Below are 20,587 nucleotides of genomic sequence, written 5' to 3'. Positions count from 1 at the left end.
AAACAGCTAAACAGCAGAGAGAGAGAGAAAGTAAAACAGCTGGAGAGCATAGAGAGAGACAAAGGAAAACAGCTGGACAGCAGAGAGAGACACAAAGGAAAAAAGCTGGACATTAGAGAGAGAGAGAAATTAAAACATCTGGAGAGCAGAGAGAGAGACAAAGGAAAACAGCTGGACAGCAGAGAGATAGTCAAAAGAAAACAGCTGGATTGCAGAGAGCGATACAAAGGAAAACAGCTGGACAGCAGATACAGATACAAATGAAAACAGCTGGACAGCAGACAGGGAGACAAAGGAAAACAGCTGGACATTAGAGAGAGAGACAAAAGAAAACAGCTGCACAGCATAGAGAGACAAAGGAAAACAGCTGGACAGCAGAGAGAGAGACAAAAGAAAACAGCTGGACATCAGAGAGAGACAGAAAAGGGAAAAGCTGGACAGTATAGAGAAAGACAAAGGAAAACAGCTGGACAGCAGAGAGAGCGACCAGGGAAAATAGCTGGACAGCATACAGACAGACAAAGGAAAACAGCTGGACAACAGAGAGAGAGACAAAGGAAAACAGCTGGACAGCTGAGAGAGAGACAAAGGAAAACAGCTGGATAGCAGAGAGAGAGACAAAGGAAAACAGCTGGACAGCAGAGAGAGAGAAAGGAAAACAGCTGGATATCAGAGAGAGAGACAAAGGAAAACAGCTGGACAGTAGAGAGAGAAAGGAAAACAGCTGGACAGTACATAAAGAGACATTGGAAAATAGCTGGATGGCAGAGAGAGAGACAAAGGGGAGAGTTCCATGCTTTATCTGATGATTTACTGTAGTAGAATTACCAAGAGGATATGGAAGACGAGGAACTTCCTTCTTTAAAATGACGAGACGAGTCAGTAAATGGCCTGTTTCTCAGTGTTTACTCCCGTCACATCAGGAATGCCTTTCCTGCAAGGTCTTGTCTTGCTTTCAGTCAGTCATGTTTGTTTGGCAGTCACTTAATGAACCAAACCATGTAAAGACATGGCCTTGAGGATATGCAGCTGTTGTGATAGTGCATGCGTTTGGGCTATGGCAAAGAAACAGGGAGCGTGCAAAGACCTCCATACATTTGTTATCTAATGGTTCCTAAATGTTTTTTTGGCTGTGACCTACCCATCTCAAACTTAAGTGCAGCTCCAAATCCCTGCTCCAAGCTTGTAACATTAACTGAGGCATTTACCCGCTAAAATGGTCAACGGCACAGTAATGTTGGTGGAGAGACAGGGAGCACACGCAAAAAAGCAATGAGCATTAAGCATAATGTACACTACCAGTCAAAAGTTTGGACACAGTTACTCATTCAACGGTTTTTCTTTATTTTTACTATTTTCTACATTGTAGAATAATAGTGAAGACGTCAAAACTATGAAATAACACATATGGAATCATGTACAGTGAGGGAAAAAAGTATTTGATCCCCTGCTGATTTTGTATGTTTGCCCACTGACAAAGACATGATCAGTCTATAATTTTAATGGTAGGTTTATTTGAACAGTGAGAAACAGAATAACAACAACAAAATCCAGAAAAACGCATGTCAAAAATGTTATAAATTGATTTGCATTTTAATGAGGGAAATAAGTATTTGACCCCTCTGCAAAACATGACTTAGTACTTGGTGACAAAACCCTTGTTGGCAATCACAGAGGTCAGACGTTTCTTGTAGTTGGCCACCTGGTTTGCACACATCTCAGGAGGGATTTTGTTCCACTCCTCTTTGCAGATCTTCTCCAAGTCATTAAGGTTTCGAGGCTGACGTTTGGCAAGTCGAACCTTCAGCTCCCTCCACAGATTTTCTATGGGATTAAGGTCTGGAGACTGGCTAGGCCACTCCAGGACCTTAATGTGCTTCTTCTTGAGCCACTCCTTTGTTGCCTTGGCCGTGTGTTTTGGGTCATTGTCATGCTGGAATACCCATCCACGACCCATTTTCAATGCCCTGGCTGAGGGAAGGAGGTTCTCACCCAAAGAGCTCGATTTTGGTCTCATCTGACCACAACACTTTCACCCAGTTCTCCTCTGAATCATTCAGATGTTCATTGGCAAACTTCAGACGGCCCTGTATATGTGCATTCTTGAGCAGGGGGACCTTGCGGGCGCTGCAGGATTTCAGTCCTTCACGGCATGGTGTGTTACCAATTGTTTTCTTGGTGACTATGGTCCCAGCTGCCTTGAGATCATTGACAAGATCCTCCCGTGTAGTTCTGGGCTGATTCCTCACCATTCTCATGATCATTGCAACTCCAAGAGGTGAGATCTTGCATGGAGCCCCAGGCCGAGGGAGATTGACAGTTATTTTGTGTTTCTTCCATGTGTGAATAATCGCACCAACTGTTGTCACCTTCTCACCACGCTGCTTGGCGATGGTCTTGTAGCCCATTCCAGCCTTGTGTAGGTCTACAATATTGTCCCTGACATCCTTGGAGAGCTCTTTGGTCTTGGCCATGGTGGAGAGTTTGGAATCTGATTGATTGATTGCTTCTGTGGACAGGTGTCTTTTATACAGGTAACAAGCTGAGATTAGGAGCACTCCCTTTAAGAGTGTGCTCCTAATCTCAGCTCGTTACCTGTATAAAAGACACCTGGGAGCCAGAAATCTTTCTGATTGAGTGGGGGTCAAATACTTATTTCCCTCATTAAAATGCTAATCAATTTATAAAGATTTTGACATGCGTTTTTCACTGTTCAAATAAACCTACCATTAAAATTATAGACTGATCATTTCTTTGTCAGTGGGCAAACGTACAAAATCAGCAGGGGATCAAGTACTTTTTTCCCTCACTGTAGTAACCAAAAAGTTTTAAACAAATCAAAATATATGTTATATATCTTCAAATAGCCACCCTTTGCCTTGATGACAGCTTTTATTGGCATTCTCTCAACCAGCTTCATGAAGTAGTCACCTGGAATGCATTTCAATTAACAGGTGTGCTTTCTTAAAAGTTAATTTGTGGAATTTCTTTCCTTCTTAATGCGTTTGAGCCAATCAGATGTGTTGGTACGAAAGACCAAGTCCATATTATGGAATGAACAGCTCAAAATAAGCAAAGAGAAACGACAGTCCATCATTACTTATAGACATGAAGGTCAGTCAATACGGAACATTTCAAGAACATTGAAAGTGCAGTCGCAAAAACCATCAAGCGCTATGATGAAACTGGCTCTCATGAGGACCGCCACAGGAATGGAAGACCCAGAGTTACCTCTGCTGCAGAGGATAAGTTCATTAGAGTTACCATACTCAGAAATTGCAGCCCAAATAAATGCTTCACGGAGTTCAAGTAACAGACACATCTCAACATCAACTGTTCAGAGGGGACTGTGTGAATCAGGCCTTCATGGTCGAATTGCTGCAGAGAAACCACTACTAAAGGACACCAATAAGAAGAAGAGACCTGCTTGGGCCAAGAAACACGAGCAATGGACATTAGACCGGTGGAAATTTGGAGAGTCCAAATTGTCCAAATTTGAGATTTTTGGTTCCAACCGCTGTGTCTTTGTGAGACGCTGTGTGGGTGAACGGATGATCTCCGCATGTGTAGTTCCAAGTATGGAGGAGGAGGTGTTATGGTGTGGGGGTGCTTTGCTGGCGACACTGTCTGTGATTTCTTTAGAATTCAAGTCACACTTAAGCAGCATGGCTACCACAGCATTCTGCAGCGATAAACCATCCCATCTGGTTTGGGCTTAGTAGGACTATCTTTTGTTTTTCAACACACCTACAGGCTGTGTAAGGGCTATTTTACTAAGCAGGAGAGTAATGCCAGATGACCTGGCCAGATGACCTGGCCTCCACAATCCCCCGATCTCAACCCAGTTGAGATGGTTTGGGATGAGTCTGACCGCAGAGTGAAGGAAAAGTAGCCAACAAGTGCTCAGCATATTTGGGAACTCCTTCAAGACTGTTGGAAAAGCATTCCAGGTGAAGCTGGTTGAGAGAATGCCAAGAGTGTGCAAAGCTGTCATCAAGGCATAGGGTGGCTATTTGAAGAATCTAAAATCTAAAATATATTTTTATTTGTTTAACACTTTTTGGGTAACTACATGATTCCATATGTGTTATTTCATAGTTTTGATGTCTTCACTATTTTTCTACAACGTAGAAAATAGTCAAAATGAAGAATGAGTAGGTGTGTCCAAACTTTTGAATGGTACTGTACATATGTAGGATCTTAATTTGAGCCAGTTTTCTACAGCAGGAAAATAATCCTGCAATAAGAGGACATTTGAATTATTATCTGGATTATAATTAATGGACATTTTTGTAGTGGTTGATACATTTGTAAAGGAAAATCAAGTCAAAAATGTTGAAGTGGAATTTACAAACAAAGTATTCCTGCAACAGGGTGAACATATTAAGATCCTACATCTGTACAGTAAAAGCTTTACCCAAAGTAGTAGAGTAAGAGCTGAAGGTGCACAACCATAACACTAACAGTGTTCAGACTAACGGATCATAAACGTCACTTTATTACTTCTTTTATACGTGACTGGACCAGTAAAATAATGTGTGCAACTTTCGTCATTTTCTACACCCAGCCTTCAGACACAACTGAGGGGTCCCGACCCACCATTGTACTGATCCTCCCAGTAATGGAGGAGGTCAGTGTATGACCATAGGACTAATCTACTATACACTCCTAAAAAAAAGGGTTCCAAAAGGGTTCTTCGGCTGTCCCCATAGGAGAACCCTTTTTGCTTCCAGAAAGAAACCTTTTAGGTTCCATGTAGAACCCTCTAAGGGTTCTACCTGGAACTAAAAAGGGTTCTTTAAAGCAGTGGTTATCAACTGGTTTTGCCTCGTGACCTAAATTGATCCAGGTGGTCTCTGCGGCGACCCAATATTCACATTGTGAAAAAGAATCTGCAAAATAAAACCTGGAAAACTATTTTTGATGCTATATTGATAGTAAATGTAGCAATTATATGACAAGGGAACAACATTCCCACCTCTTTCATTGTCAATAATACATTTTTGCCCCTTGTCTTGAGGAAGAATGTTAATAAATTAACTGGTTTGAGATCACAAAATCAACCAAAATGGCACTGCTAATAGCTCTATATTGAAAATGCCGTGATTGAAGATTTTTTTCTCCAGAGATTACATTATTTACAAATGTAAGTTCATTATCATTTTCTACCTGGTTTAAGTCGTTTAAGTTCAGACTGGAGTATTTCTTCATAATTATAATAATTAATTTTTTTACTCAGACACTGCGACCCATTGAAAACCTCCCGCGACCCAAATTTGGGTCACAACCCACCAGTTGAGAAACGCTGCTTTAAAGGGACAGCCGAATAACCCTTTTAGGTTTTAAATAGCACCTTTTTTTCTAAGTGTGTAGTGTTCCTCAGTAAGGGAGGAGGCTCAGTAAACGACCAGACCACAGGCAGCCAGCTGTGGGAGGGAAACACTGCCAGATCCAAGCTGCAGTAGAGGCCATGTCACTGACTCCAGAGACACAGAGGCAATAGAGGCACTATTTCCAAGTATGAAATGATGGCCCAAAATTGGACACGCGTTTGCTCCAATTTACTTTTTTTCTGTGCTGTTTTCAGGGAAGAAAACAATTAAACAAAGTTTTATCAATAAAATCTGTCTGTGTGAGGCATAGACATATTAAAGAGTATAAATGTTTAACTTCACGGTTGTCATAGTGAACACTTCCATCATGGTAAAACACATCACCCAAGCTATGCTTGCATAACACAACTGCCTAGGAAGTAGCTACATAAACCTGCCTTGACCGACAGTAGGACAAGGCCTGGTTTTTCTCTCGCTCATTGGTTGTCCTGGTTTTGAGGGTTAGCTTAGCTGTGATTGGTGAACGGAATGTAATGAGAGGACAGATGTAGGATCTTAATTTGATCACCCTGTTGCAGGGCAACTTTACTCCAATGCAGGACATTTTTTACTTGTAGTACATTTAAGGTTTAAAAAGGCTTCTGGAGTTTGTAATTTCCACTTTGAAATTTCCAACTTGATTTTGCCTTAAAAAATGTATCAACCCTGCAGAAATATCCATGACTTATAATCCACATATTCATTCACAATTCCTGTTGCTGTAGGATTATTTTCCTGCTGTAGCAAACTGGCTCAAATTAACATGCTACATCTGCAGCTTGGCATGGCGTGGGAGTAAGCCCAGGCAACAGCACAGGGGCATGCCTCTGGAATGCAATAGCCAGAGCGTGGTTACTGTTACCAAATGAACACCCTGCAACCTCTGATTCCAGCACACTTCTTCTGGGAGAGTAAATAAAGACCAGATAAGGTCAAATGGGCTCATCCAAATGGAAAGGATAAAGACCATACTACCAATCATGATAATGTACAGCACTATCTCTGATGAGCTGGATTTGAAAGGACTAGAAGTTGACGGTGTTCTAATATATAATGCTCAAGTTTTCTTCCATAATAATGTCACAGGACGTAGAGGTTGGAATTTTTGGATGGTACAGTGCTCCCATTTCTTCTTTGTTTCTGTATTCAAGCGCTGCAGTCAGACCAAACCAAATGCTTTTTCAATGGAGGAGTTGGTTGCCCAGAGGCACTACAAGGAATAAGTATTTGCACTTCAGTGCCATTATTTCAGTACATTATCTTTTGTGAAATGCATATCTCCTCACTCTGTCCCGATGGAAAATAATGATGCCTCTGAAGCCATGTATTCATCCCACTCTGTCATGCATCAGTGTGTAGCGGTAGGACGGAGTCAGGCGCAGGACACAGAACTTAGTAAACGACGTACTTTACTTAACAAAAGTAACAGAGCATATCTTCCACGCAGGGAAGAAAAATACCAGCTCACAAGAAAGACAGCAAAACAACGAATAATCACGCACAATGAGAAATGAGGAAACCAGAGGGTAAAATAGGGAAACAAATTAACGTGGTGGGAATCAGGTGTGTGCAATGAAGACAAAACAAGTGTAACACAGAAACATAGACCGGTGGCAGCTAGTACTCCGATGACGACGAACGCTGAAGCCTGCCCGAGCAAGGAGGAGGGGCAGCCTCGGCTGAATTCGTGACAGTACCCCCCTGATGCGCGGCTCCAGCCGTGCACCGACGACGGCCAGGAGGACGCGGAGCAGGGCAAATCGGATGACGACGGTGGAAATCCCTCAACAGGGAGGGATCGAGGATGTCCCTCCTAGGAACCCAGCACCGGTCCTCCAGAACGTACCCCTCCCACTCCACGAGATACTGCAAGCCCCCCACCCGACCCCTCGAATCCAGGATGGACCGAGTACGCCTGTGCCCCCTCGATGTCCAGTGGGGGCGGAGGAACCTCCCGCACCTCAGACTCCTGGAGCGGACCAGCTACCACCGGCCTGAGGAGAGACACATGGAACGAGGGGTACGGTAATCAGGAGGGAGCTGTAACCTATAACATATCTCGTTCAATCTCCTCAGGACTTTAAATGGCCCCACAAACCGCTGACCCAGCTTCCGGCAGGGCAGGCAAAGGGGCAGGTTTCGGGTCGAGAGCCAGACCCGGTCCCCCACTGCATACACCGGGGCCTCACTGCGGTGGCGGTCGGCGCTCGCCTTCTGTCGCCTGATAGCCCGTTGGCTCTGATGCCATGGTGCCAGGACCGGCTGATAACCTAGTACACACTGAAATGGAGACAGGTCAGCAGAGTTTTGGGTCATCTCTGCCCAGTGGATGTACACCGACCAATCCCCTGGCCGGTCCTGGCAATATGACCTCAGAAACCTACCCACATCCTGGTTTACTCTCTCCACCTGCCCATTACTCTCGGGGTGAAACCCTGAGGTCAGGCTGATCGAAACCCCCAGATGGTCCATAAACGCCCTCCAGACCCTTGATGTGAACTGGGGACCCCGATCAGACACTATATCCTCAGGTACCCCGTAGTGCCGGAAGATGTGTGTAAACAGGGCCTCAGCAGTCTGTAGGGCCGTAGGGAGACCGGGCAAAGGAATGAGACGACAGGACTTAGAAAACCGATCCACAGCGACTAAGATCGTGGTATTCCCCTGTGACAGGGGGAGGTCCGTAACAAAATCCACCGATAGGTGTGACCACGGCCGTTGTGGAACGGGTAGAGGTTGTAATTTCCCTCTGGGCAGGTGTCTAGGTGCCTTGCACTGGGCGCACACCGAGCAGGAGGTAACATAAACCCTCACGTCCTTAGCTAAAGTATGCCACCAGTACTTCCCACTGTCCGACCGATGCCAGGATGACCAGAAGAGGGTGACGTATGAGCCCAATAGATAAATCGATCGTGGACATCAGACGGAACGTACACATGACCCACTGGACACTGGGGGGGAGTGGGCTCCGTGCGTAACGCCCGCTCGATGTCCGCGTCAACCTCCCATACCACCGGTGCCACCAGACAAGAAGCCGGAAGTATGGGAGTGGGCTCCCTGGACCGCTCCTCTGTGTCATACAGTCGGGACAGAGCGTCTGCCTTAGCATTCTGGGAACCTGGTCTGTACGAGAGGGTGAAAACAAAACGTGTGAAAAACATGGCCCACCTTGCCTGGCGAGGGTTCAGTCTCCTCGCCGCCCGGATGTACTCCAGATTGCAGTGGTCAGTCTAAATGAGAAAAGGGTGTTTTGCCCCCTCAAGCTAATGTCTCCACGCCTTCAGAGCCTTAACAACAGCTAACAGCTCCCGGTCCCCCACATCATAGTTTCGCTCCGCCGGGCTGAGCTTCTTCGAAAAAAAAGCACAGGGGCGGAGCTTTGGTGGCGTACCCGAGCGCTGAGACAGTACAGCTCCTATCCCAGCCTCGGACGCGTCCACCTCGACTATGAATGCCAAGGAAGGATCCGGATGAGCCAGCACGGGAGCCGAGGTGAACAGAGCCTTCAGGTGACCAAAAGCCCTGTCCGCCTCAGCTGACCACTGCAGGCGCACCGGTCCCCCCTTCAGCAAGGAGGTAATGGGAGCTGCTACCTGACCAAAGCCCCGGATAAACCTTCGGTAGTAGTTGGCAAACCCTAAGAATCGCTGCACTTCCTTTTCAGTGGTTGGAGTCGGCCAATTACACACGGCTGAAATGCGGTCATTTTCCATCTCCACCCCTGACACGGACAGGCGGTATCCTAAGAAGGAGACGGACTGTTGAAAGAACAGACATTTCACAGCCTTGACGTACAGGGCATGTTCCAACAGTCGACCAAGCACCCTGCGCACCAGGGACACATGCTCGGCCCGTGTAGCGGAGTAGATGAGAATATCATCTATATACACCACTACACCCTGTCCGTGCAGGTCCCTGAAAATCTCATCGACAAAGATTGGAAGACTGAGGGAGCATTCATCAACCCGTACGGCATGACGAGGTACTCATAGTGCCCAGAGGTGGTACTAAATGCCGTCTTCCACTCATCCCCCTCCCGGATACGCACCAGGTTGTACGCGCTCCTGAGATCCAATTTGGTGAAGAAGCGCGCCCCGTGCAATGAATCCGTCATATTCGCAATGAGCGGTAGTGTTAACTGTACTTAACGGTTATCTGATTGAGACCTCGATAGTCAATGCACGGGCACAACCCTCCATCCTTCTTCTTCACAAAAAAGAAACTAGAGGAAGCAGGGGAAGTGGAAGGCCGAATGTATTCCTGTCCCAGAGATTCGGAGACATATGATTCCATAGCCGCCGTTTCCTCCTGTGACAGAGGATACACGTGACTCCGAGGAAGTGCAGCGCCCTCCTGGAGATTTATCGCACAATCCCCCTGTCGATGGGGTGGTAATTGAGTCGCCTTCCTTTTACAGAAGGCGAGAGCCAAATCGGCATATTCGGGGGGAATGTGCATAGTGGAGACCTGGTTTGGACTCTCCACCGTCGTTGCACCTACGGAAACACCTACCCACCTCCCCGAGCACTGACGTGACCATCCCTTGTCAGCTTCCTGCTTCCCCTGTTTGTCTCCTGGCCTCTAGAGGTCAGCTGTGTTCCCCTTTTGCCTTAGTTTTTCCTCATGTGTCCTAATTAGCTTATCTATGTCACCTGTGCCTTGTTTCCCCTTGAGTATTTTAGCTGTGTGTTTTCCCCTTGTTTCTCACTTGGTTATTGCGTCCTGACTGTGTGTCTCCTGCTTTGTCTGACCGTGTCTGTCCTAGTAAGTTGTTGAAGTTATCTTTAGTTTGTTTTTCTCCCTCGTGGAGTTGTTTTGTTTTGCCTCCTGTTTTGGAATATTAAATCTACTTGCCTGGAGTATTGCCTTGGGTGTTTCATTTGGGTCCTACAACATTTCCTCTGTGGCTAAGGGGGTAGTACCCCAGCTCTACACATCTGAGACCGGAGTTCTAACCCGGCTTGTGACAGAATAACCAAGTCAATCATGGACCCAGAAACACTCAGTTCCCAGGACCTGTTGGCGGTGATCATTCGACATGAGGCTTCTTTCCAGCGCCATGAAGCCGTTCTCAGCCGACAAGAGGAGCTGATGGCTAGACATTCTCAACTCCTGGCCGAAATGATGAGTTCCCTTCACCAGCTCTTTGAACGCCTCCTTGGTTCTCCCCCCTTCCCCCCGGTCACCTCCCAGTGACGACAGGCCTTCTCGGTTGGCGGAGCCCCGACTACCACCTCCCAAGCCCTTTTCTGGGGATCCAAGCTCTTGTCAGGGTTTCCTCACCCAATGCTCCCTCACCTTCGAGCTCCAACCCTCAAGTTTTCCCACAGACCGTTCCAAGATTGCCTACCTCATTACCCTTCTTTCAGACAAGGCGCTCGCCTGGGCCTCTGCGGTGTGGCAGTCCCAGGAGGCCTGTTGTGACTCCCACGCTGCATTTGTAGAAGAATTCAAGCGGGTGTTCGATCATCCTGTCAGTGGGCGGGAGGCTTCCAAGCGCCTACTGTCTCTCCGTCAGGGCCCCGAAGCACGGCAGATTTTGCCATTGAGTTCCGAACCATAGCAGCAAGGAGCGGATGGAATGATGAAGCGCTGAGGGTCTGCTTTCAGGGAGGGTTATCTGAGCCCCTTCAAGATGAGTTAGCCACCCGTGAACCAGCTGAAGATCTCGAGTCCCTCATAGCCTTGGCCATCCGCCTGGACAATCGTCTAAGAGAGCGGAGAACGGCTCGCCGTCAGGTGTCTCAGTCCCAAGTTCCTCTGAGCAGCTCTGTTTCTCCTGTTTGGACTCCGTCATTCAGAGCTGCCCCGGCTCCTGAACTGCCCCAAGATTCCCCGGAGAGCATGCAGTTAGGCCGTTCCAGGCTTTCTTCCAACGAAAAGGGAACGTCGCATGAGGGAGCGTCGGTGCCTCTACTGCGGGGTTGCCGGCCACTTCGCTCCACTTGCCCCGAGCTTCCGGGAAACGCCTGTCCCCGCCCAGCTACAGGAGGGTTGTGATGGGGAAAATTAGAGCTCCTCCTACTAACGCGGTCCTAGCTATTCCAGCCACTCTGTCCTGGGAGGGCCACCAGCATCGGGTCCAGGCTATGATCGATTCCGGTGCCGCAGGTGATTTTATGGATGTAACCTTGGCTAAGGAACTTAAGATCCCTACCCAACTACTTCCTCAACCCCAGGCAGTTACAGCCTTAGATGGCCGACCTCTGGAACCAGGAAAAGTTACTGAGGCGACTCAGTCCCCTGCGACTTACCATCTCTCAACACCAGCAGGAGGAGACCTTCTATCTCATTGACTCTCCCAGTATCCTATTATCCTGGGTCACCCTTGGCTATGCAGACATAATCCCCAGATCGACTGGCCTACTGGCACCATTCTTAGCTGGGGTCCCACTTGACAACTCACCTGCATGCTTCAGAGTTCCTCAGCCCCTAGTACCCAGTTTCAAGAGTCTGTTGACGTCTCCCGAGTCCCCAGTGTTTACCATCGGTTCAAAACAGTGTTCAGCAAGGCCGGGCTACTGCCTTACCGCCTCATCGCACTTATGACTGTGCCATTGATCTACTCCCTGGGTGCTGCCCTCCTAGAGGTCGGATCTTTTCCTTGTCCTCCCCGAGCACGCAGCTATGGACACTTACATTAAGGAGTCCTTGGCAGCCGGCCTCATCTATGCCTCTACTTCCCGGCTGGGGCGGGCTTCTTTTTGTTGAAAAAGAAAGACGGGGGTCTGAGGCCTTGTATTGATTACCGGGGACTCAACAAGATCACGGTTCGGAATCGATACCCTCTTCCTCTCATGGCCACTGCTTTTGAGCTGCTTCAAGGGGCTTCCATTTTTACTAAGCTGGATCTCCGCAATGCTTACCATCTCGTGCGGATCCGGCCAGGAGACGAATGGAAGACGGCGTTCAACACGCCCACGGGACACTATGAATATCGGGTGATGCCGTTCGGGCTCACCAATGCCCCCGCAGTATTCCAAGCCCTGATTAATGATGTTCTCCGGGATATGCTTAATCTGTTCGTCTTCTGTACCTGGACGATATCCTCATCTTCTCGAGGTCACTGAAGGAGCATGAGGGGCATGTTAGCCGGGTTCTCCAGAGGCTCCTTGACAATCACCTCTACGTTAAGCCTGAGAAGTGTGAATTTCATGTTTCTCAGACTCAGTTTCTCGGGTTTATTGTCACTCCCGGGCACCTAGAGATGGATCCCAAGAAGGTCAAGGCGGTCCACGATTGGCCCACACCTGCCACGGTCAAGGAGGTTCAACGGTTCATTGGCTTTTCTAACTTCTATCGGAAGTTCATCAAGAATTTCAGCTCGGTGGTAGCCCCCCTTGACGACGCTTACCAAGGGAGGAGGGACCAAGATTCACTGGGGTCCGGAAGCAGCAGGGGCCTTCGAGGATCTCAAGCGCCGCTTCACTTCTGCTCCGATTCTGGTGACCCCTGACCCAGAGAGACCTTTCGTGGTGGAGGTGGACGCCTCAGAGGTGGGGGTGGGAGCCGTCCTGTCACAGAGGGGTGCGGATGGGAGATTACACCCTTGTGCCTTCATGTCTCGCCGCCTGTCTGAGGCCGAGCGCAACTACCACGTGGGGGGATCTAGAGTTGCTTGCGGTTAAACTGGCCTTGGAAGAGTGGCGCCATTGGCTTGAGGGGGCTCAGCACCCTTTCCAGGTTCTCACAGACCACAAGAACCTGGAATATCTCCAACAGGCTAAGCGGATGAACCCTCGGCAAGCACGATGGTCCCTTTTCTTTAATCGATTCCAGTTCATCCTGACTTACCGACCTGGCACCAAGAACGTCAAGCCGGATGCTCTGTCTCGAGTCTATTCTCCCGAGGTACAAGAGAAGCCCTTGGCATCGATTATTCCGAGGTCTAGGATCGTCGCACCTCTTCAGTGGGAACTAGAAAGAGGGGTACGAGAAGCTCTTGCCCATGAGCCCGATCCAGGCGGTGGTCCTGCCGGTCGCCTGTACGTTCCTCTCTCGGTTCGGGCCCGCGTCTTGCAGTGGGGTCATGAGTCGCCCTTGACATGCCATCCTGGCAGTGCTCGCACACTGGAGTTCCTCCGACGGCGGTTTTGGTGGCCGTCCATCAAGAAGGACGTGCAGGTCTACGTTGAGGCCTGCCCTGTATGCAACCAGGGAAAGTCGACACGCCAGCGACCCCAGGGACTGCTCCATCCCTTACCTGTTCCTCGAAGGCCATGGTCACACCTTTCGCTGGACTTTGTTACGGGACTTCCTCTATCCCAGGGCAACACCGTCATCCTTGTGGTGGTAGACCGTTTCTCTAAGGCTGCCCGGTTTATTCCCCTGCCCAAGCTGCCCTCGGCTAAGGAGACTGCTGAGCTCCTCATGAACCATGTCTTCCGGATATTTGGCATTCCCCTGGACGTGGTCTCTGACCGAGGTCCCCAATTCTCGTCCCGGTTTTGGGGGCCTTCTGCAGGCTTATTGGGGCCACTGCCAGCCTATCGTCAGGATTCCATCCAGAGTCTAATGGCCAAACGGAACGGATTAATCAGGATCTGGAGACCACCCTGCGGTGTATGGCGGCCAGTAATCCCACGTCTTGGGCCACCTATATCATTTGGGCTGAATATGCCCACAACACCCTCCAGTCCTCAGCCACCGGATTGTCCCCCTTCGAATGCCAGTTCGGTTACAACCCCTCCTTTGTTTCCCAGAGGAAGAGGCGCAAGTTGGTGTTCCCTCGGCCCAGCGCTTTGTCCAACGCTGTAGGCGGACCTGGAAGAAGGCCAGGTGTACCCTCCTTCGGACCTCCCAGAGATACCAAAGTCAGGCTAATCGCCACCGCCGGACGGCCCCTAGTTTCCGAGCTGGTCAGAGAGTTTGGTTGGCCACTAAGAACTTGCCCCTCGGGTCGAATCCAAGAAGCTTTCCCAGAGATACATCGGCCCTTTCCGCATTTCTAGAAAGGTTAACCCTGTGTCGTATCGTTTAGTTCTGCCTCGCTCCCTTAGAGTTAACCCCACTTTCCATGTTTCACTCCTTAAACCTGTCTTGTCTTCTCCTTTTGCCCCCCACACAGACCCCCGCCACCTCCCAGGATCATAGACGGCCAGCCAGCCTACACAGTCCGCCGGATACTGGACTCCCGGAGGGTCCAGAACTCTCTGCAGTATCTGGTGGACTGGGAGGGCTACGGGCCAGAGGAGCGCTCCTGGGTTCCAGCCAGGGACATCCTGGACCCAGGGTTGATCCGAGATTTTCTGCACCCTGGGGCCAGGGTGTTCTGGAAGGAACGTCAGGAGTCGTTCCTAGAGGAGGGGGTCCTGTCAGCTTCCTGCTTCCCCTGTTTGTCTCCTGGCCTCTAGAGGTCAGCTGTGTTCCCTTTGCCTTAGTTTTTCCTCATGTGTCCTAATTAGCTTATCTATGTCACCTGTGCCTTGTTTCCCCTTGAGTATTTTAGCTGTGTGTTTTTCCCCTTGTTTCTCACTTGGTTATTGCGTCCTGACTGTGTGTCTCCTGCTTTGTCTGACCGTGTCTGTCCTAGTAAGTTGTTGAAGTTATCTTTAGTTTGTTTTTCTCCCCTCGTGGAGTTGTTTTGTTTTGCCTCCTGTTTTGGAATATTAAATCTACTTGCCTGGAGTATTGCCTTGGGTGTTTCATTTGGGTCCTACAACATTTCCTCTGTGGCTAAGGGGTAGTACCCCCAGCTCTACACATCTGAGACCGGAGTTCTAACCCGGCTTGTGACATCCCTTGAGAGCCCTCTGTTGCCACGAAATATTGGGGTCATGAGAGGCTAACCGGGGATGCCCCAACACCACGGGAAACGCAGGAGAATCGATCAGGAAGAGACTGATTCTCTCCTCATGACCCTGCTGAGTTTTCATCCAGAGTGGAGCTGTGACCTCCCTAATCAGGCCTGACCCTAAAGGGCGACTATCTAAGGCATGTATAGGGAAGGGCACATCAACAGGACAAATAGGAATCCCTAATCTATGTGCAAATAGACGGTCTATAAAATTCCCAGCTGCGCCTGAATCTACGAGCGCCTTATGCTGGGAATGCGGGGAAAACTCAGGAAATTCGACGTGAACACACGTGAGCAACAGGGAGCTCTGGGTGAGTCGGGTGCCTACTCACCTGGGATGGTCCTCCAGTGCCCTGCCTGCTGCCTCGATTCCCTGAGGACCCTCTCCAGCAGCGACCAGCAGTGTGTCCTCTGCGGCCACAGTTGGTGCAGGAAACAGCCCCCCTTCCGGTAACCCTTAAATCAGCACCTCCGAGCTCCATCGGTGTAGGTTCGGAAGTACTGGGAGATGAACTGGACGGACCCTGATCTGAACGTTCGCGGGTGGCCAACAGGTTATCCAGCCGTATAGATAAGTCCACCAGCTTGTCCAGGTTGAGGGTGGTGTCCCTGCAGGCCAGCTCTCGGCGATGTCCTCCCGTAGGCTGCATCTGTAATGGTCGATCAGGGCCCTCTCATTCCATCCCGCGCTGGCTGCCAAGGTTCTGAAGTCCAGGGCGAAGTCCTGTGCGCTCCTCCTCCCCTGTCTGAGGTGGAACAACCGTTCCCCCGCCGCTCTCCCCTCCGGTGGATGATCAAATACCGCCAGGAAGCGGCGGGTGAAATCCTCATAGCGCACCGATGCTGCGTCTGTACCTCCCCACTCAGCGTTGGCCCACTCGAGCGCTTCCCCCGACAGACAGGAGATGAGGGCGGACACCCTTTCGTATCCCGAGGGATCCGGGTGGATGCTTGCCAGGTAAAGCTCCACCTGGAGCAGAAACCCCTGGCACCCGGCATTTGTTCCATCATATGCCCTCGGGAGCGAGAGCCGAATCCCACTGGATCCAGGTGGTGAAGACAGCGTGAAGTAGACAGCGATGTGGGGGGATTTGTAGTGGGAGGAGGTGTAGGCAAACCCCCTCTCTCCCATCGCTCCATCGACTGTAGTACTCGATCCATGGCTGTGCCGAGAGTCTGTAGCATGGTCGAGTGCTGCTGGATGCGTTCCTCCACTGATACTGGAGGAATGAATGTGCCTGCTGACTCCATTATGGGTGCGTGATTCTGTCATGGGTCAGTGTGTAGCGGTAGGACGGAGTCAGGCGCAGGACACAGAACTTAGTAAACAACGTACTTTACTAAACAAAAGTAACAGAGCATATCTTCCATGCAGGGAAGAAAATTACCAGCTCACAAGAAAGACAGCAAAACAACAAATAATCACGCACAACACCGCCCCTGTATATATAGCCTCCCTACTGTCACTTTATATTCTGCCTCAAATTTAAAAAAATGATGATGATGAGGAAACCAGAGGGTAAAATAGGGAAACAAATTAACGTGATTGGAATCAGGTGTGTGCAATCAAGACAAAACAAGTGGAACACAGAAACATAGATCGGTGGCAGCTAGCACTCCGGTGGCGACGAACGCCGAAGCCTGCCCGAGCAAGGAGGAGGGGCAGCATCGGCTGAATTCGTGACACACTCACATAATAATTTGATAAGAACTTGAAAATTACTCTGCATGTAGTCCAACTTCTTATCTTCTGCATGTGTGCAAAAGAGAGCAGATGTCATTAAAGTACTCTAAAAATGTTATGTTTTGGTCTGGTTGTGTTAGTGGTGTCAAACATTATGGTGAGCTGTTGTGTGATTAATCATCCCTCCCCAGTCCCCTCCTCCCCTCCTCATGTGTCCCAGTAAGGAGTGGAAAGCTACAGACACACTCTGTGTTACAACAGGCAGGAGGCAGCTTACCCCCAGCCCTCTTGGCCTGCACTCCAAAGTCCAGCAGAAGCAGGAAACAGAACTAAAGCAGTTCCATATGGCTTCTGTATTTAACACACACACACACACACACACACACAGAGACCTATGTTATTACAGCCTATCCTCGCTCTGGCTGGCACCTCACACTCAAACGCACTTCCTCTCAGACACTCACAGGTGAGGAGGAGGAGGAGGAGGAGGAGGAGGTGGAGGAGGAGGAGGAGGAGGAGGAGGAGGAAGAGGAGGTGTAGGTGGAGGTGGAGGAGGAAGAGGAGGAAATAGTGAGGCTTAGAGAAGGCAGGCTGCGTCTGTTGACAGAATTTAGGGAATTTAGAATGCGCAACAAAGGCCTTTTTAAATCCCATTCTGTCCTAATTCGTTTTGGACGTTCTGAGTAAAGCTTTTTGTTTGTTTGTTCTTAATATCCATGTTTGTTTCCTGAGGTTCTCTGAAAGTACATTAAAGGCACTTTGAATGAGGAACAGAGCTTTAAAAAAAAAATCCTTTCATGTTCTATGTTGTTGAATGTTAGTGGAGTAATAGACACCTTGACAGCTTGTGGTTGGTGGTTTAAGGATTACAGGTAGGAACATGCATTGATCCCTACAGGGACTCTGTATATGTATTCTATATGCAGATCACGGCAGAGTTAGGCTGAATGTTTGGATGGGCCTCTCTCTTACAAACTTGATTGCTGACAATAATTAGTGTTAAGTAATAAATAGATAAGTAACAAATATTTAAAGAGCAGCAGTAAAATAATAATAATAAATATACAGGGGGTACCGGTACAGAGTCAATGTGCGGGGGCACAGGTTAGTCGAGGAAATTGAGGTAATATGTAGTATTTGATCCCCTGCTGATTTTGTACGTTTGCCCACTGACAAAGACATGATCAGTCTATAATTTTAATGGTAGGTTTATTTGAACAGTGAGAGACAGAATAACAACTAAAAAATCCAGAAAAACGCATGTCAAAAATATTATAAATTGATTTGCATTTTAATGAGGGAAATAAGTATTTGACCCCCTCTCAATCAGAAAGATTTCTGGCTCCCAGGTGTCTTTTATACAGGTAACAAGCTGAGATTAGGAGCACACTCTTAAAGGGAGTGCTCCTTATCTCAGCTTGTTACCTGTATAAAAGACACCTGTCCACAGAAGCAATCAATCAGATTCCAAACACTGGGCCGTACGCACTACCCGTCTGTAGTGCCTTGCAGTCGGAGGCCGAGCAGTTGCCATACCAGGCAGTGATGCAACCATTAAGGATGCTCTCGATGGTGCAGCTGTAGAATCAGGAACAGTGAAGAGCAGAACTCCTGGGAAAAACATTCAGCTTATTCTACTAATTCTTGGAGAATATACCCCTCCTCCCCCTCCCTCTTCTTCTCTTTTGCATGTTGGTTTAGAGATGGAGAGAGAGGCACACCCCGGTGCAGTTTGGGCTTGTCAGGTCGGACATACATTTGACATACCAGTGATTCCCTAGAATCTTTTTCAGCAGATGGGTTTTTTGAGGTCCTCCTCTTGGCCGCAGAGACAGAATGTTGTTTATTTTCAAACTAATTTCCTGCAATTATACACATTTTGATTGCCTTAAATTCACAACATTTTGCCATGGTGTATGCCTTGATTGTTAGTTCTCAAAGATGATCTTATTTAAAATATATTGCTCCATTATCTTTTCTCCATACTTTATATCTGGTTTTAGTCCTTTAAGTTTACTCTGAAATTGTTTTACCATCCCCATTTTTTATATCCAAAAACTAATAATAATAATTTAGCAGCGGCAGAAACACTGCACACACACGTTGCACTCTCCCTGGAGATAACTGAATAATCACCCTGACTAATAGCCCTGCAGAGAGCGAGAGAGAGAGAGAGAGAGAGAGAGAGTGTGTGTGTGTGTGTGTGTGTGAGAGAGAGAGAGAGTGAGACAGAGGGAAGTGTCTGCACCGGTAGGAACATGTAGGGCATACATCAGAGACAAATACTGTCCCATAAATGAACCTGCATTCCCTCATGCAGTGAATGCATCCCAGGGCATTGAAACATGCCTTCCTCAAGTAAATTACTCTGCCCTTACCTTAAAGGCCCAGTGCAGTCAAAAATGTGATTTTCCTGTGTTTTGTATATATTTCCACACTGAGGTTGGAATAATACTGTGAAATTGTGGAAATTATGATAATGGCCTTTTAGTGTAAGAGCTGTTTGAAATGTCATTCTGTTTTGGTGAGATGGAGTTCTGGCCTGCCTGGTGACATCATTTTAGCCATAGCAGGTTACAATATGTTGCATACTGCGAGATGGATGGATTGGTTCTCTGTCTATATCCCACAGATAGGTCTTGACACACACACACACACATACATACACACACACACACACACACACACACACACACACACACACACACACACACATACAAACACACACACACACACACACACACACACACACACACACACACACACACACACACAAATGCAGCACTCACACAGACACACGTGTGTACACAGACAGTACAGTGTGTGTGTCTCCCCCACAGAAAGGTCTGTTTATCTTGCCTGAGGGACCCCACTTCATTGAGCCAGTCCAGGGGTCAACTGATGGTGCTGTGGAGGGGGAGGGACCAGAGCCCCATGTGGTCTACCCCAGCATTTCCACGGCAACACAAAGACACAAACGCAGCTCTGAGGCCCTGGACACACCCAGCCCTTGTGGGGTCAAAGGTAAGTAGAATATAATAGAACAGAACACAATTAAATAGATTTTGCTTAATATAATTTAATAGATTTTGTTTTGTTAGATTGGTTTGCATTTTGGAAATGTATTATTTTGTATGAGCATGAGGAGTGCTCAAGGTCCTATTTTTCCTCTAGTCTCTTGTGTTGAGCATTTCTCTGTGTTGTCTGTCCTGCAGACGCACCAAGTGATTCTCTAGTGGTGGAAAGAGAGAGGGTGGACTGGGAGGGGGAGCAGGCGGAGGAGGAGAGGGAGAGAGAGGAGGAGACGGCTCAGCATCGCTCCCAACGCTCTGTCAGCAGAGAGAGGTACACAGCAGTGTTTCCCCTACTATAGGCGGCTGGCATAAATAGGCGGGTATAATAAAAGAGTTCACAATTCAATTGGCAAGTTTTATTCCGTAGGAAAGACTGGGCCAGAGTCTGGATTATTCAGGGAATTCTTTGAATTTTTGTAATTCTTGGAATCTCTTGATTTTCCAACGTCATCGCCTATCACTGAAATGTACCTCTCATTCTTCATTGTTTTTCTCACTCCTGTGTGAAGGTGGGTAGAGACCATGGTGGTGGCAGACTCTAAACTGATTGAATACCACGGCAGTGTCAACGTAGAGTCTTACGTCTTCACCATCATGAACATGGTGAGTAGGGAGGCTCAGCCTTTACCTGAGCCCTCCGTCCACACCAGACAGACACAGT

General features: G+C 48.4%; 1 protein-coding gene across 1 annotated transcript in view; it reads left to right on the top strand.

The window, feature by feature from the left end:
- The window catches only part of LOC121583082 (A disintegrin and metalloproteinase with thrombospondin motifs 12-like), a 79,933-nt gene that overhangs the window by 15,562 nt on the left and 43,784 nt on the right, over nt 1-20,587 (top strand). Inside the window, exons 3-5 of the mRNA XM_045226844.1 lie at nt 19,693-19,876; nt 20,068-20,197; nt 20,436-20,529. Of these exons, the coding sequence (XP_045082779.1) occupies nt 19,693-19,876; nt 20,068-20,197; nt 20,436-20,529 (408 nt within the window). The remainder of the gene's footprint in view (nt 1-19,692; nt 19,877-20,067; nt 20,198-20,435; nt 20,530-20,587) is intronic.

The sequence above is a fragment of the Coregonus clupeaformis genome, chromosome 18, assembly GCF_020615455.1.
Source record: "Coregonus clupeaformis isolate EN_2021a chromosome 18, ASM2061545v1, whole genome shotgun sequence".
In the NCBI taxonomy this organism is placed as follows: Eukaryota; Metazoa; Chordata; class Actinopteri; order Salmoniformes; family Salmonidae; genus Coregonus; species Coregonus clupeaformis.
Note: the sequence above shows the minus strand (reverse complement) of the source record. Positions and strands in the feature narration are given on the sequence as shown.